This window comes from Gallus gallus, chromosome 3 (assembly GCF_016699485.2).
Source record: "Gallus gallus isolate bGalGal1 chromosome 3, bGalGal1.mat.broiler.GRCg7b, whole genome shotgun sequence".
In the NCBI taxonomy this organism is placed as follows: domain Eukaryota; kingdom Metazoa; phylum Chordata; class Aves; order Galliformes; family Phasianidae; genus Gallus; species Gallus gallus.
In genome coordinates, this window is record NC_052534.1 from 104438054 (window position 1) to 104456119 (window position 18066).

Here is an 18066-nt window from a genome sequence, read left to right on the forward strand (position 1 = left end):
CCACCCCAGCCCCATCCAGATGTGCGGTGCGGCGGGCCAACACCTGGTGGGGCCGTGGCTCTGAACACAGGCTGCTCTGTCTGCTCCCAGCGACCCGTGCCCATGACCAACGCGGATAATCCCCAGCTCTACCATTCCATATGAACACGCAGCGAAGCACCGGCAGCTGCTTCCATGCTATGCAGTGATTTCCTACTAAAACCCCTTTTTAAAATGTATTTTGCTCTTCCAGGAATATCCTTGCTTTTTTTCTCGCACGGCTGAGGGACGAGACACCCCGTAGGGATGAGATGAATTTATTCAGTGTTTGGCAGATGACAGAACATGGCTTCCAGTTCACAGGTTCCTACCAATGGCACTCCCATCTCCCCACCATGCGCTCCGGGCACTGGTACCGATCGAGCCACCAAACCCCATGGTGTGCACAAGAAATGAACCCCAAACTTGAAAGGAAAGACGCACACGTGCTGGAGCCATGATGGCACAGCTCTCAGCTTGGGGAAAGCACGGTCTGCAGTGTTCTTCCTGCAGGGGTTAAGGCGGTGATTGTGAAGGCAAGCAGAAGGTTTGCAATGTTCCCAGTTAAGCACAAGCAAGCTGTAGGGTTTGCTTCCCAACATGGAGAAAGGTTGTAAAAGCTGAGTCATCACGTCCAACTGTCAACCCAGCACCACCACGGCTGCCTACAGAGCCACAGGATCATTCCGGTTGGGAAAGACCTCCACCATCACTGTGTCCAGCTGCCAACCCATCGCCACCGTGCCCGCTAACCACATCCCTAAACAGAATCATAGAATCATTCCAGTTGGAAAAGACCTCAAAGGTCACCAAATCCAACCCCAACCCCACCCCACCGTGCCCACTGACCCATGTCCCCCAGAGCAAGAAGGGGAAGTCATGGAGTGAGCAATAATACAAAAAAAAAAGAGTAGTCATGAGGGCGCCCTGTGGATCTGCGTTTCACGCGCCGTGCACGTGCTGAGTCGGGTTCTCATCACTCCTCTCCCCTCCCTGACAGCTCGCTCACAATATTTACACTTGGCTCAGGCTGTGGCCACCACGTCTGTTTATTTCTGCTCTCCCAAAGGGCTGCAGGTACCCAACGAGCGCTCTCCGTGGTGCATTGGCTGCCGTTGGCTTCGGGCTTTATCGCTCCTTCCCATTCATCACCCCTGATAAATATTTATGGCTGCATTAGGGCACTCAGCTCCTTCCACTAAAAATAACATTCCAAAGCACCGAGGGGAAAAAAAAAAACCCCGAAATGGTGTGATTGGAACTGATTGCGATGTTTCCTAAGCACCCAGACGGCGGTGAGCTCCCAGCCTCAGACTACACAACTCTTCCTCTTAATTTAACTCTTTCTCTTAATTTTACACAAAACCCAACTCGGCTCTCGAGAATGAACACAGAGACGCTGATGCCAACCCAGAGCTGCTCATCCCCAAATTCCCTGCCTGGAAGGGGACATTTGGTAACAGTTTAAAGAAGAGGCACTGGTCCGGGGCCCTCCAACTGCTCGTTTCTCCCCAACACGCCATCACTTACGGAGGACAATGCAATATGCAATACAATAGCAACCTGACAGCGGAGCAGTGCTTCTAGGTGGGTCTAAAGGGTCCGCACTCAGAGTCCCCCCTGCTTTACAAGCAAAGAGTCCCCAGTGGAGCAAACCTCATTTTTGTCATGCACAGCAAAGGGCAGGAGCCAAGAGGAAACAGCCAGCGTGAGATGGTGATGGTGATGCTGTTGGGTGGGAAATCCAACAGATCGGAACGCGTAGCGGGAGCGGGGAGTATTGCCTTTTTCTTGGACCTCCCGCAAATGGCAGAGTTCGATGGGGCACTGTCTGATTATCGTTAGTAAACACATTGAGGATAGCAGTACATGCAATGGCCTAAGAGGCAAATGCCCATGGGGAAAGCCCTCGGTCAGTTGGGAGAACGCCGGCGCCGGTGGGAGGTCAACGTCGGTCACAGCCGCGCGATGGTGATGGGTCAGCTGGAACGTGCCTCTCCCAGCGGCGCGGGGACGTCTTCGGGGCACGAGCTCACTGAGAGCCCCTGCACCTGCACCATAGGAAACAGACACTGAGCCCATTGGCATCGAACCGTGGAATCACAGAGTCATAGACTGGCTTGGACCCTCAAGGACACCCATAGAGTGATTTGGGTTGGAGGGACGCTAAAGAACACCCACAGAATAGTTTGGGTTGGAGGGACCCTAAAGAACATCCATAGAGTGGTTTGGGTTAGAAGGACCCCAAAGAACACCCAGAATCATAGAGTGGCTTGGGTTGGTTTGGGTTGGAAGGGTCCCTAAAGACCGTCCAGTTCCAACGTCCCCCCCATTCTTCGTCCCTTCTTTCTGGACTCTTTCTGACTCTTTCTGGAGGATAACGAAGCCCTGAAATACTTTCTTGCCTTTATTATTTCACTTTTCTCCATTTTGTGCTTCTCAGCACCACCCCTGGTGCTTCAGCCCCTGTTCCGTGGCAAGGGACAGCCATGTCCCAGCTGCCCCCCATACAGTAAAGTGCAGCGCAGCCATTAGAGTCCAAGGGGCACAAAGGGACTGCCACGCACAGACAGCACAAAGAGCTCTGTGCTGCCAACGTCTCCTCTAATGGCATCATTTCGCTCCTTCTTCAGTTACCAGATTGTTTCCCAGCCGAGACAGGACTTGAATTTCTAATGTAAAAACTATCAGAGGAACTCTGAAGCTGCTTTCAGGTTATCTCTATCCATTACTAAAATGGCAGGGAGGCAGAAAGGGCAAAAGCTTTGTTTTTCTGCTTTGCAAATTACCTTCAGAGCGCAACGGTGCCAGTTTTATCATGCAGAATCGTGTTTTGCAGCGGTTGCACCTAATTCTATTTGGCCAACATGGGCTGGATCCCAATGGACAATGTGAAGGTGGGATCCTTGTTCTGTTCTTTGGGTTCCAAGCAACGTACAAGCTTCCAGCACAGTGGAAGAAGACCCAGTAATGGGATCCCCACTGACCTCTGTGAACCCACGTGTGTGCCCACGCTGCGTGTTTTGGCTGCAGGAACCCTCCTTCTTCCCACCGCCAGTGCTCAGAGATCAGCACTGTGCATCAGGCAAATACTATGCGGCGTGGAAACCCAACCCGGTGCCCTCCTACGTTTCTCAGTGGGGAGATGATAGGGATCTGCCCCAGGTGCCTCGGAGGCATTGTGAGCGCGGGGCTCAGCCTTTCTCTGCCGACACTGTCTCATGCTCCCCAGCACCTGTTTGTCTGTCCATCTGCTGTGCCTTATTATAACGCAAAGTGCCGGCTCTTTGAGGGTAGAGATTGTATTTTTAGTACATCTGGATAGCGTCCGTCGCAATAGACTCCGATTTCCTGGCGGAGGCCTCTCAGTGTAAAAGTAATGCTAATAAAAGAAGAGATAACAGCGGTAATTCTGCTTTCACTGAAGTTAATGATGTTTTCCCACTGTCTGTAGCAGGAGCTGAATTAGGTCATAACTGGGAAAACCCAGCATCCTTTGGAATAGGTGTGGAGTGGTGGGAGGGAAATGCTCCTCTTGTACAGAAGAAGAAAAGGAAGGAGAAAGGCAGAAGGTTGGCAGAGAAATGTCCAGGCTCACCTGAATTGCTGTACAGCCTGTGGTTGTCCATCTAACCTGCAACACAGGAAGAAGATACATCCATAAAACAGGCAATTGTATTTCCTGTAAAATGAAAAACACTGAATCATAGAATCACGAAGGTTGGAAAAACATCCAAGATCATCCAGTCCAACCATCACCACCACCATGCCTACTAACCATGTCCCTGAATAGAATCACAGAATCATTCAGGTTGGAAAAGACCTCTGAGATCCCAAAGTCCAACCCCAACCCACCCCACCGTGCCCACTGCCCACGTCCCTCAGGGCCACATCCCCATGGTTTTGCAACACCCCCAGGGATGGTGACCCCACCACCTCCCTGGGCAGCTGTGCCACAGCAGCACTGCTCTTTTGGAGAAGAAATTTTTCCAATTCCCAACACAGACCTCTTGTGGTGCTACCTGAACACACTATCTCTTGTCCTAAACCTAACCTCTCCATTTCTCATTGCTCTACTGAGCAGCTCTACAGCTGCAAACAGCTCTGAAGTCACTGGGGTCAATCTCCAGCTCTCTGGAATACAGGAGATGAGCCCCAGTTGAACCCCTAGGCACATTCCCCACGGCAACCCAAGAAAACCCAGAGAGGGGCTCCCCATGGCCACCACACCAGCACTTGGAGTCTGGAGGTGCCTCCATCACCTCCTGGGCTGCAGGAGGACTGAGCCTTCAATATCGATCATTCCTTGATTTCTTGGCCAGCTTTTCATCTTGCTATCTCTGTGATGTTAAAAAATCACTTAATTTCTGGCAGAGATAATATTTACATTCCACACACAATGGCTTTTGGGCCAAGTCCTGCTTTGGGTTATGTCTCTGTTCCCCAGTGCTGCTGCAGTGAGTAATAGGATTTGTCCTACTATGCCTCCACCACACATCCCATCTCAAAACCCACTTCCATTTTTTCCCATGCAAGACGTGATGCACATTTGGGGGAAAATAAATAAATAAATTAATAAAAGCAGAAGGGTCATCTGCTAAGCATCTCAGCTATTCAGCCTAAGAGGAATGTTCTAGGGCACAGAGAGTCCTGTGATTTAGAGCCAATGCCATACTGCTTTGAAAGCTGAGATCAGACTCGGTGCATTTCTTCACACATGCTGACAATGCCGAACGCCGATGGACAAAGCATCAGGAAGCTGAGCATTCCCAGGCACCTGAAAGCACTGGACTGGAAGACTCAGGAAAACGAGGAATTTTAGTGTGAAATGTGAGCCCCTTTGCTTCGTCTCAGCCAGAAGGAAAATATGCATAGAACAACAGCAGCAAAAAAAAAAGGATAAAAAGTCCAAGTTTGTCACTGCTGGAATGAGGCCTGGCTCAACGAGACAGATAAACCTCCGGGGATGGTGGAGATGAAAGGGAGCCATGAGCAGCCCTGTGCTGCCCACATGGGATCATTGCCTGTGGGCGATGCTCAGCACCCGTCCGGCCAAGGTCATATGAGGCAGTGCTGCGCCGGTACCCACGCATGGGGCTGTTGTTTCTGTCTGTATTCATCCACGGCAGAGCTCCTGCAGCACTTGGAGCAGCTCTTCCTCCTCCTCTTACACATTTCAAATATCTGTGCAGGGCTTTGTTAAAGAAAAACATTCCCTAAAGCTGGATGCACACTGTACAGACGTGGTGGCACTGTGGCACCGAAAGTCATCTTTGGGGAACTGGAATGGAGAACGCAAACTGACCCCTGGGGATGAGCAGATCCGAAAATGTGCAGCAGGAGGATCAGAACTAGACAGTCTTCAAGGTCCCTTCCAACCCAACCATTCTATGGCTCTGTGACCTTTAAGGTCCCATCCAACCCAACCATTCTATGGCTCTGTGATCTTTAAGGTCCCGTCCAACCCAACCATTCTATGGCTCTGTGACCTTTAAGGTTCCTTCCAACCCAACCATTCTATCATTCTGTGATTCACAGCTTAGAGACATGATTTCTTCCCTTACCTCGATCCTTTCCGTTCTGCATTTTTTCCATTTCTTCTTCATCTTCTTCCTCTGCTTCAAGAAGAAAGGAAACAAGCTTAGATGAGACACGTACATGAGAGAACTGAGACGTATGGAAATCACAAGTTTTAGGTTAAAATCAAATCTAACAAGTGGAAGTATTTTTATGGAAAAAGGAAATGATTTTATGGAAAAAGGAAATGGTTTTATGAAAGAAGGAAATGGTTTCATGTTGATCTGAGGTGGAAGCCCTGAGGTGCTTTCCTGGAACTGCTGTTCGCCTGCTTGTGCTCTCAGGACCCCGGGGCCAGGCTGTGCCCAAGGCTGGGTTTTCGCTTCATACCCATTCCACTGAGCTCTGTTTCAGCTGAAGAGGATTTATGACAAAGCTCATATTTATATTGCAGAGCATAGGAACAGAAGGTCACGTTCTTCTGTAGATGGCAGCTTGTATCTGTGTGCAACACCTTCCTGAGCCCTGGGCAAACAGGTGACAGTTGTCATGCGCAGTGCTATCACTCCTGACCACCTCACACACTGCTGAGTGCAAAGAGAGGCAGAAAGCTCCACAACAAAGGGCACAATTTGAAGACCTTCAGATCAAGGTGGATCTTGACCAGCACGCTGACATTTGCCTTACTTGCAAAGCACGAGGAGCATCAGCAGGAGCACCAGGACCCATAAAGTCTCAAACCAGAGCCACACAGCATTCTACGATTCCATTTAGGGACATGGCTTAGTGGGCACGGTGGTGGATGCGTTGATGGTTGGACTTGATCACCTTACAAGTCTTCTTCAACCTCAGTGATTCTATGATTCCATTAAGGTAAATGGTTTAGTGGTATGGTGGGGGTGGGTTGATGGTTGGGCTTGATGATCTTGGCTTTTCTAACCTTAATGATTCTATGAGTCTATGATTCTATATCATCAAGCAAGAGCATGTAATTAATTTCCTTTTCACTCCCTCGTGCCCCGCAGCTGCATTGCATGACACAACTGCTGTCAGCACTGCCATTGCTCAGCAGCTCATGCCCTGCTCAGGAGACCTGACCTTCAGGAGCTCAGCATTTCCGAGCAGAGCCCAAGCCATGGGGAGCTCCTGCTATTGCACACACACAGATCAATAGCAGCAGGAGCACAGCAGCTAGGTGTTAGTCTGCTCCAAGAATCAGCAGCCAGGCTTCTATCTGCAGAATGTGACCTTAACCATCAGTGATAAAATCAATGGAAATTCTATTTGGATGGCATTTGGAGTTCTCAACGATGTTAGCCATAAAAAATGATTTTTCATTTTATTGTTGAAGAAATGAACGCGTAATCTTGTGTTACTCCTTAAATGGAATTTTTATAAAAAATAAATCTGAAGACAAATCTCTCTCCTCTTACCTGAGTGCAGCTCCTTCACCAGCGACGACATTGTGTTGGTGATGGAGTCGGCGGCCACCAGCAGGTCGTTGCGCAGGTTCCTCCTTGTACCTCGGAGCAGAGCAAACACACAGCGGGTACAGCAGCTGCACGCAGCCTCCCTGCCTCACGGACCCCAGACCCATGGAGCTCAGCCCCACGGAGCAGAGCCCCGCCAGGGACTCCTGCTCAGGAGGGCAGTAGTGCTGCACCCAGCTGCACCACAGGGACCCAAGAAGAGACATGGATTTGCTCTGGAATGCTCCCACTCTGCCTGGCTGCCTGATTGTCTGCTTGGCTAATTAGTTACTGCATTGCTTTTCTCCTTGATGAGGGCAGTGCTCCTACGTCAGCTCAGGGATAGATGTTTTTCTGCTCAAGACACTTGAAGTTGAGTGCCTGTCTTGTTCCAGATATTTCCCATCTTGTTCATCTCCCAAATGCTGCACTGGCTTTGAGTCCTCTGTGCAATTCTGTCATTAGCTGTGGTGCTGTGAAGCTGCCAGCTGCTATGCTCTGTGTTGGCTATCAGCATGGTCCATGGATACCAACGTGGCCTGTGAATGTCGGCATAGCCCATAGAAGTTAACATGGCCCGTGGATGGATGCCAACACAATCCATGGATATCAATACAATCCATGGATATCCATACAACTCATGGATGGATGCCAACACAACCCATGGATATCAACACAACCCATGGATATCAACACAACCCATGGATATCAACACAACTCATGGATGGATGCCAATACAACCCATGGATATCAACACAACCCATGGATATCAACACAACTCATGGATGGATGTCAACACAACTCATGGATATCAACACAACCCATGGATATCAACACAACTCATGGACGGATGTCAACACCACCCATGGATATTAACATGAACCATGGATGTCAGCATGGTCAGCACGTATCTTGGAGCCCATGAGCTTTCCATCAACACATCTCTGTCCTCTGGGTTGGGCTGCCAAGTGACCAGCACTGTGCCCATGGCGTGATGCTCTGGTAGCTACGCAAACAAACAAACACCAACTTTAAGGAGCTCATCTGGACACCCACTGCCACTGGAGGCCCTCCTGGCTGGTGGCACTAAATTATTTTATTATGTGAACACACAGAAATTTTATCCTGCTTCCTGCATTCTCCACTTGCTTAGAATTTGTCTGATTTTGCATGATTGATATGAAATAGCACTAATTGGGCAGATTGCCTTCCCGGAAGGATCGTTCTCGGAAACTTATTACAGAGCCTGCTGACCACGTTCTCTCGCAAAAGGTTTTCCAGCTGTTGGGCTTTATTCTACTGCTGCATTACTGTGTTCTCCCAGTGGCCAAGTGGAAGACCAAGAGGGCACCGTCGAAGGAAACGTGTCCCATTAGGGTCCCTAAGATTTGGTTCTGCAAACATTTCCTGCTGATTTCCCCTCCGGCACAGAGTGGGAGCGATGATGTTGGCAGTCCTGGGTATGGCAATGAGAAAGTGAGCAGGAATGAGATCCCCACCCACTTTTTCTCTTCTCTCTCATTTTATAAGATATGCAAGAGTTCACAGAGATAATTTAAATGCTTTTGTTAAAAAAAAAAATTAAAATAAATGGAACCTTTCAAGAGGTTTTGTCCTGAAAGCATTGCCTGTGGATAATTTGCTCCTGTGAGCCACAACCACCACCACCATACTGTGTTGGGATGTGGGTGCTACCCAAGCCCTTAGCACTACAACAGCCCTATACAATACCTGCCATACATTGTGTAGAGATGCTAAGGTGTTAAAAACCTGGAAAAAAAAGAAAATTCTTCACTTTGGGCAATATTGACAGGACCTAGTGAAGACTGTGCTCCTATGAAGCAGGAATGAGCCCCGGTTCATTCCATGAGCTTGTACCAGAGCCAGGAGCTTGAAGCCTGCACACTGTGCAGAGGGAACATCGCTTCTTCTGTGTCTCCAAAAGCAGATGGATAGAAAGCACATTTTGATGCCAAAGCACTACTGTAAAATAAAAAGAATCAAATAGGGCAGTTACTGTACTACAACAATCTTGTGTTCATTACTCGTAGCTGCAGAAAGGAGATCATTTCGTCTCTTTGTGCTTTCCTCATTAAAAAACCAAAGGGGAAAATGATGAACCAGATACAGCAGATTTTCCCAGTGCCTGGTAGGACTCACTGCACCGCTGCGTGCAGCCTGGAGAACAGAAAGCTGATCTGCAGGGGAAGGACGGGCAGCTGTTGAAGGAGTGGGATGAAGCTCTTGACTCGTTGGGGGGATGAAGAGGAGGCGCCAGGGCCACCCACAGCAGCAGATGGAGCCGTGCCGCTGGTGTTTGGCACTGCGCCTCCTGGAACGCGGCTCCTGCTTCGTCTCTGGAAGCGCTTAGAGAGATCAGAGAATCATAGAATGGTTGGGTTGGAAGGGACCTTACAGATCACAGAACCATAGAATGGTTGGCTTGGAAGGGTCCTTTCAGCCCATCCTGTTCCAACTCCCTGCAGGGGGCTGGTTGCTGCCGAGCAGATCAGGCTGCCCACGGCCTTGGGCACCCCCAGGGATGGGGCACCCACAGCTTCTCCGAGCTGATGGAGTCAGAAAAAGGCATTTCCTTCTCCCAGACGAGTAGTGATGGGTTGATGGTTGGACTGGATGATTTTAGTGGTCTTTTCCAGTCTTAATGATTTTGTGATTCTATGAGCTGTAGATGCTTTGCGCTTTCATACTGGACTTCTTCCACCATCTGACCTACTCACCAGCTGAAATTTTGGAGAACAACCAACAGAGTCTTTCTTTTCACCCTTTCACACCGAGGGCTGAAGGCTTGTGGTCCTCACTGCAGTGTGCTGAGGATTCGACATCCATTAAGGTTGGAAAAGATCACTAAGATCATCAAATTCAGACAACCCACCACCACCATGAACAGAAGAACATCTCTCTGACAAAATATCTGACATAAATATTCACCATCTCCCCTACTCAGTTAGAAATATGCACATGAATGGGAAAATTCCACCTCCAGATAACGAAAGCATGAGATACAAGTTGTCATCTTTTATGGAACTGAACAGCTTAGCCTCTGGGAGATGTAGAGGGATCTTGGAGAAGGCAGGACTGAAGAACTTACTCCCTCATTCTTTGCAGTGTGATGGCTCCCTAAAGGTAGAAAACCTCTTCTTTGCCAGCCTTCTTGACATTATACCCAAGTAATGCCTTTGCTTGCCTTTTCCCAACATCTTGAGAGTGGAACCTCCATTTTTCTCCCTCTCCCCTCTATGAGGAAGAGGCAGAGGTCTGGACTGAGTGCACAAGGTTTCTGTTTCATCTGGTTGTCTTCAAATCCTGAAGCACTTCCTGAGCCCACAGTGACGTCTGCAATGCATGACTGCAGAAGTTTATTTTTTTTTAAACCAATAGCAGCTATGTATGAACTCACGCTACCTACAGAAGCTGGGGAGTAAAAATATCTATGTCAACTGCTGTCCTGGTGCTCTTCAAAGCACTCTAAGCTGAATTATTCAGAAATGGACAGCTAACCCATTTGATCCAACCGTTTTGGTTTTACCAAAGGATTAGGGGATGAGGTGTACATGGGGAAATGCAGTTGAAACTACCCAATAACCTCGTACTTCTTGTAGAATCACAGAATTGTTTGAGATGGAAGGGACCTTGAGTTGGAAGATTACCCAGTCCAACTCCCTTGCAATGAGCAGGGACACCTGCAGCTCCATCAGGTTGCCCAGATCAGGTTGTACCCATTCAGATTGGCACCAATGAGCTTAGGTCAAAAACTGGTGTTTTTTTTCAAACACAAGTGGTGTAACATCTAGAGAAGGTGCAAAGGAAGTGACAAGGAGCTCTGATCCTTGGCAAGAGCTGGAGAAAGGGAGCAAGAAAACGTTCAGTCCCATAACCAGAGTCAGCTAGGTTGGAAAGGACCTTCAAGTCCAGTATTATTTATACAAAGTATGTGTCCTTCTGCTTCTTTGCTATAATCCTCCCATCTTTCCTTCCCTGTTGGCATTAGTCTGATTGTGAGAGGACAAGGAGGGATGGCTTTAAACTAGAGGAGGAAAGACAGGCTAGATGTTAGGGGGAAATTCTTTACATAGGGGCAGTGAGGCCCTGGCACAGAGGATCTGTGGGTGCCCCATCCCTGCCAGTACCCAAGGCCAGACTGGATGGGGCTTTGGGCACCTGGTCAATAGGATGTGTCCCCCTGGCAGTGGCTGGGTTGGGTGGATTTTAAAGTGCCTTCCAACCCAAACCACTCCATTCTATGACTCTACAATTATAGGATAACTTTCTAGGATGGGAGAACCCTTCAAGTTGGAAAGAATAACAACATGCCGCAGTCCCTTTGGTCTGGAGCACAGCAAAGGGGCCGGCGCTGGGCTGCCCCATTCCCTGCTCCACGAGATGCTCACCTTGTGTGAAAGCTTCTTGCATGTCCCCGATGTCCTGGGGGCCGTGTGTTGGTGTGGAGCCGGCGGAGGTGGATCTGACGGGCATGGGCAGCGGGCGGCCGGCTCCGTGGGTGGGTGACGAGTGCGCCGAGCCCGCTGCTTGTGCCTGCATGGAGACACAGTGTGCACATCTTACACTTGTTTTGGGTCAGCGTCTAAAAATAATGCTGTAAAGCATGCAACTGCGCTCTGCAACCTGCTTTGCACAGAGCTAACCACTGCTGGACAGAGATGTGAGGTTAGGAAACCAAAAGCTTAGCTTTGCAGGATCCAGAAAGCAAACAGCAAATGCATGATGAGGGGCTGAGCAAGCCCACAGGCGCCATGCAAGAGATTTATTAATACTTGTCTCTAAAAAAGGCATTAAAAACAAACAAACAAAAAAGACAACTTCTTCTGGTTGGTCTTTAAATATCCAGAGCTGCCCTGAACATCCCAGTGCTCTGCAATCCTACAACCCAGGCATTCTCTGCAGCGATTTCTATCTCTCAGCACACTCTACACCCTCTTGCTCAGTTCACGACCAGCTCTGCCATGCTTTGCTAGCCATGATTGACGACCTGAGCCTGTATTTATATTTAAGCTGTGCTACCATGGATGAGGGGAAAACTACTCATAAAAAAAAAATCACATGAAAGCCACACAACCCCTGACCAAACTCATTCTGTTTGTGCCATTCTGTTTGCTTCCCTTCCTCCGACCCGTGCATCCTTTGCTCCCTTTGACGTGCACCAGTTACCAGGGCAACCCTGCAACACCGCTGCACTGTGCCCAGCGCTCCGGGCACTAAAAACCCACCAGCATGCAAAACTGTTGGTTTGAAACTGCATTGATAACACAGGGAGTGAAAGAAGCGAGCGAAATATTCTCATGGTGCTGGCAGGGGAGACGGCTGCTGCAGGAGAGAAATGGTCTTACAAAGATAAAATGGTTTGCAAATAAAAGAAATACACAGGAGACGTCATCAGCTCCATCGAGTGAATAAGGCTGTGCCACTGCCCAAGCTGCCAGCTGCAGGGCCAGCTCCACACGTCTCCACATCTGGCCCAGATGTGTGCTCACTGGGACTGCAATCATAGAACGATACAACTGTTGGGTTGGAAGGGACCTTAAAGATCATAGAACCATAAAATGGGTTGGGTTGGAAAGACCTTAAAGATCAAAAAATCATGGAATAGGTTGGGTTGGAAGGGACCTTAAAGATCACAGAACCATAGAATGGTTGGGCTGGAAGGGACCTTAAAGATCATAGAACCATAGAATGGTTGGGTTGGAAGGGACTTCACAGTCCCCCCAGCCCCACTCCCGGCCACGGGTCGGGTGCTCCCTACCAGCTCAGGCTGGACAGAGCCTTGAGGAACAACATGGATGGGGCACCCACAGTTCACCGGGCATCAGCAGCTGGGCAACACCAACCTCAGAGTAAAGAGTTTCCTCCTCACATCTAATCTAAATATCCCCTGAAGGACTCCCCAAACTCCATGCCCCCAGCCCGGCCTCCAGCCCTGGGGACACCTGTATTCTACTGCCACGTGTCTTTGAGACACGTCAACTAAATCTGCGTTCTTAGAATAAGTGCCCAAGGAACTGAAATTGTTTTTCTCAATTGCTGGGCACGAAGATGGGCTGTGCCAATTTGCATAGGGCAACAACTAGAGCAGAGGGGCTGGGAACGTCCCTCACTCTCGCAATGACGCAGTTCCTGGAAATCTGAGTGATTTTGAGAAAAGCTGGTGACGGCACGCAGCCAACGTGGCATGGAGAGCAGCTTGGGGGCAGCACCGTGCTTCCTGCTGCGCAGCGGCCCCAGTTGATGTGCCTTGCAGCACCTGTTGGCCAAAAGAGGATCTGAAAGCTCTTGGGTGCAAATCGCCTTCGTGGGGCTCTCAGGCAGTGAATCACAGAATTGTGGAATCACTGAGCTTGGAGAAGACCTCTAAAGTCTCCAAGTCCAACCCCAGCCCATCCCACCGTGCCCACTGCCCACGTCCCTCAGTGCCACATCCCCACGGCTCTGGAACCCTTCCAGGGATGGTGACCCCATCACTCCCTGGGCAGCTGTGCCACTGCAGCACTGCTCTTCATGAGAAGAAATTGTTCCTAATATCCAACCTGAAATTCCCTAATTCCAGATAAAATAAAACTATTCTAAATATCGATCTCACTCTTGTACTTTATACAGATAATGTAGTCTCATGCATGCTTGGGTGTTTCCACTCCCGTGGAAGAATTACGTGTGTGGAAAAATGGTGCATGACCTTTAGGCAACATTTGTGATGCATACAGCAAGGGGAAAGGAGAACAAGTGAGCTGTCTGTACGCCGCTGTTGTTTGCTAACCGTGAGCATGATTTGGGAAAACCAGAAACCCAGTGATGGGACCGTACAGCTCGGTGTCCTAGAAAGCAGATTATTGACTGAGAAAGCAAGAAAGACATCTGGTGCACGCAGACACATGCAGAAGCGGAAGGGAAGAGCGGAGGAGTCCCCCCAGCACAGGCGGTCGTAACGTGAACCGCAGGTGCCGGGCTGGGCCCCATAGGAGGAAGCGGTGGGCGGACGCGTGGGCAGGGGATGGGGATGGAGGAGGCACGGACAGATAATGGATGAGCTCAGGAGCTGTTCCCGAGGCGGAATGGGAAAGCAATAAATCACTCCTACAGCCTTCCTCCTCCTCCAAAGGCTGAAGGAAGGAACAGGGCAGGTCGTAAATACTGAGCTGAGGCTGCTCTGAGGTTGTCGAAGCGAACCCAATGCAGGGCTGCTCTGAGCACAGCCATGTGTGAACAGGAAGCTCTGGGGTTCGTTGCAGCAGAACTGTGAACAGGTTTTTAAGTTCCTCCCTAATGCAGTTGGGTTATGGGAAGAAGGTCATGGTTGGACTCGATGATCTTTAAGGTCTTTTCCAACCTGAGTGATTCTACATTTCTAGGATTCTATGTTAAGCATTCTGGAATGCTTCTGGAAATGGGATGCAGGAGATGGATTTCCATTGATAAAAACAGCCAAGGAAAGCCCTGACCCATCTCCTGAAATGTTTGGGAGCTGACTCGGATGGACCGGTCCCGGTTTATCAAGACTTGCATACAGCAGCTCTGAGGTTTAACCTGAAAAACCCTAAATATCTCCTGAAAAAAAAAAACAAAACAGCTCCAGGATTTGTATCAGAACAAGAGGTGTGGAAAGAAGGGATGGTAACATCTCTCACTGAATGGAAAAGGGCCTCCGGAGGTGTCCGCCCCAACCGCCATACCCATCAGCGGTTCTGCTTCCAGGGAAGCTGGGGTGGGCGACCCCAGAAGGACCCACGTTTGTTTGTATGATCCTGTGATGCTACTGAGAAACTAAGAACATTTGCTTTGCAAGGAATTTACGTTGACTTTAATGTGCTTTATCGTCTAACATACTCCCGTGAATAGATTAAAATAAGAGAGACCTCGTGTACCTATAAAAAGCTAACATTTTCTTAGAGAAGCGATTTAGACAAGTAAACAACTCATCATGCCCCAAATAACTAACTCCAGAAAACGCTGCAGAAATGGATCAAAAATGAAAAGAACATAAATGCATGGCCTACAACACTCATTTTTTGTTCTCTATCTTCGCTGCAGGAAATTAAGGAAATGAGACAATGTCAAATGGCATCCGAGAAAAAGCGGGAATCTTCATTAGAAAGTGAAATGGGAACAGGCTTTTCATCTGCATAGCATGCATGTTCACTTTCTAACTTGCATTTACTATAAAAGAGGGGAGATTTAGGATAGATGTTATAGAGAAATTCCTCACTCAGAGGGTGGTGAGGCCCTGGCACTGCCCGGAGCTGTGGGTGCCCCATCCCTGGAGGTGCCTGAGGTGGTGGGGGTGACCCAGGCGGTGAGCCTGAGCTGCCGGGGGGCACCCAGCCCACGGCAGGGGTGGGGCTGGGAGGGGCTGTAAGGTCCCTTCCAACTCAACCAGTCTATGGCTCTATGATCTTTAAGTCCCTTCCAACCCAACTATTTAATGGCTCTATGATCTTTAAGTCCCCTCCAATCCAATCCATTCTGTGGTTCTATGATCTCTGGGGTCCCTTCCAACCCAACCATTCTTCTGTTCTATGATACCCCCCTCTCCTCTGCCCTTATCTAAGAACTACACAGCAGCTCTTGAGACTGATCTTCTCAGGATAGTTCCCAAGGCCCACACTGAGTGACATCTACCACAGCCCTATGGCTTGCCCTGCACCGGATTTCCACTGCCCGTAGCCTGCAGGCCCCATCCATCCCCTTCACTTCACCAAAAAGCTGTCAAGTCGGAAATCAAGTTGCACTCTCCACGGATGTATAGGTCACCCGCCTAGCCTACATCATCTGTGTTTAGAATTTCACACATATACAATCCAAACACTGCAGCGCCCTTGCATTCCTCTGCTCATTTTGGGGCCGAGCCAACGCAATAAATAGTGTCGGAAAGCCTGAAAGCAACGAGCTGAGACGCTCTCTGCGCCGGGGTTAATTTTGTTTAGAAACGCCCTGAAATATTGGGGAAATTTATGAGTGCTGAAGAGTGCAAATATTTTACTGAAGTGAATATTATGGACTACCACAGGCAGGTTAGTGAGTAATCCTTGACAAAACAATCAAGCTCACTCATAAAAGTCGTTCTTTTTGTTTTGTTTTGTTTTGTTTTGTTTTGTTTTAAAGTTTTTATCCTGTGAGTGGCTGCCAGACAACTGACTTGCTGCAAACAGGCCCTGCCATGTAAGTTCAGGTGTTCAGGGATCGGTGGGACGGGCTAGGGATGGACTTGTGATCTCAGACATCTTCTCCAACCTGAATGATTCTGTGGTTCTTTGAGTGGGCATGGTCATCATGATGGGTTGATGACCACAGAGGTCTCTATGATTCTATGATTTGACTTCTGTCCTTGAGAAGATGATGAATTTTACAGACAAGGCTCAGTAAAAAGGTAACAGAAATGATCCGTCCAAAGGGCACTGATTGATGCTTCCCATCCTTAGACAAGAATCCCTCATAATTGTGAACTTGTTAACGAGCTTCTGTGGGGTTGGTGGTGGCCTGGGCTCAGCCTGGGGCTGCCTGGGCCCTTCCAGTTGCCCCACTCCTGCATCAATAAGCAAAGTGTGATGTCAGGCACTTTTGTACAGTTTAGAACTAATGAAAGCTGCTATTTACAAAGGTGAGGTGCTGAGATAGGAGGTTACTTGCTGACGCAGGCCTGACATGAACAGAATCACAAAAAACACAGCTGTAAGGCGACAACCCACTCACCATTCACTCTACAGCTGGACTGGCTCTCCAAAATCCCTTCCTGACAGATGTTTATCCAACATGCTCTCACAAACCTCTTCATTCACATTTTCCTAAGGCCTAAATGAAATTCCTAAATGAAATTTTCAGCTCTGAAACCTCTGCCCCGTGGGATGAGGACAGTGGTGCTTCCTTTCTCCTTGGGTTGATCTCCTGTGTACTCAAAGATGTCCAAAACCTGCTCTCAGTCCCCTCTCCTCTGGAGTAAAAACACAATTTCTTCCTTTTTTTTTCCTTCTCCAAATATTCCTGCAATTTTTCAGGATCATTTTGAATTCTCAACACGCTCTCTGAAGCCCTTGCAATCTTCTCCTGCTTGATGCCATGAGCAAACCCAAGTCCCTTGCAGGAAGACTGAACAGTAATTAATTCAGGGCAGAAATAATGAACTATAGAGGAATTTCAATTTACACGTCTCTCTATTCTAACAGGAAAACCTTGACAAGTGACCTTGGAGTAAACTTCTGCAACCAAAGCTGTAGCTGCTGTTGCATGAGGCTCACCAGCTCCGTACTGCTTCGATGCTACAGAAGAAGGATTTGTTCCAGAGTTACCTGCAGCACTGCAGAGGAGAACTACAACAGCAATGATTTATTCTAACACAGATGTACCTGAATTGCTTTAACCTGTGATGAAAACTAGAATCCCATCAAGCTAATTTAGCACAGGGCCTTGTCCTCACTACTTTTGCAGAATCACAGATTCAAAGAACCATTTAGGTTGGAGAAGACCACTAAGATCCCCAAACCCAACCCCAAGACACCCCACCATGTCCACTGACCACGTCCCTCAGTGCCACATCCCCACGGTCCCTGAACACCCCCAGGGATGGTGACCCCACCACCTCCCTGGGCAGCTGTGCCACTGCAGCACTGCTCTTTCAGAGAAAAAAATTCTGGACGTGTTGGCTCAGCACATTGATGCAGCCTATCCAGATCTCCCTGTAGAACTTTCCTACCTTCAAACAGATCAGCACGTCCTCCCAGCTTTGTGTCACCTGCAAACTTACCGAGGATGCAATCAATCCCCTTGTCCAGATGGACGTTAATAATACTCCCCATGGGGAACACCACCAGAGAAACCAAGTGATGCGAGTGGGGACTGCTCTGTTTTGCCATTTCTGGTTTGCTTTCTTGCTACTACTTGAAAAACTGCTGAAGTTAACCAGAAGTGGAGAAAAAAAACTCCTTTGGTGCTACAGGTGAAACCTGTGGTTGAGTTTTAACGCCACCCAGATCAAAATGTACACCAGAGGTAATTCACCCCTTTTTTCTGCAAATATTCTTTTAGAGAATAAAAAAAAAAA

The 18066-nt window shown here is 48.7% G+C and overlaps 1 protein-coding gene across 24 annotated transcripts in view; it reads right to left on the bottom strand.

The window, feature by feature from the left end:
* Nucleotides 1–280: 280 nt before the first annotated feature.
* Nucleotides 281–18066, bottom strand: part of DTNB (dystrobrevin beta) — a 140621-nt gene continuing 122835 nt past the window's right edge. For 6 of the 24 annotated variants that reach the window (XM_040698058.2, XM_040698057.2, XM_040698055.2 and 3 more), the window contains 4 exons: nt 11414–11558; nt 6969–7058; nt 5583–5636; nt 281–3652 (listed from right to left, as the gene is read on the bottom strand). In XM_040698058.2, coding sequence (XP_040553992.1) covers nt 3648–3652; nt 5583–5636; nt 6969–7058; nt 11414–11558 — 294 coding nt within the window. In that variant the 3' untranslated portion in view covers nt 281–3647. The remainder of the gene's footprint in view (nt 3653–5582; nt 5637–6968; nt 7059–11413; nt 11559–18066) is intronic. The other 18 variants (XM_046939422.1, XM_046939419.1, XM_040698051.2 and 15 more) reach the window with 9 other exon arrangements.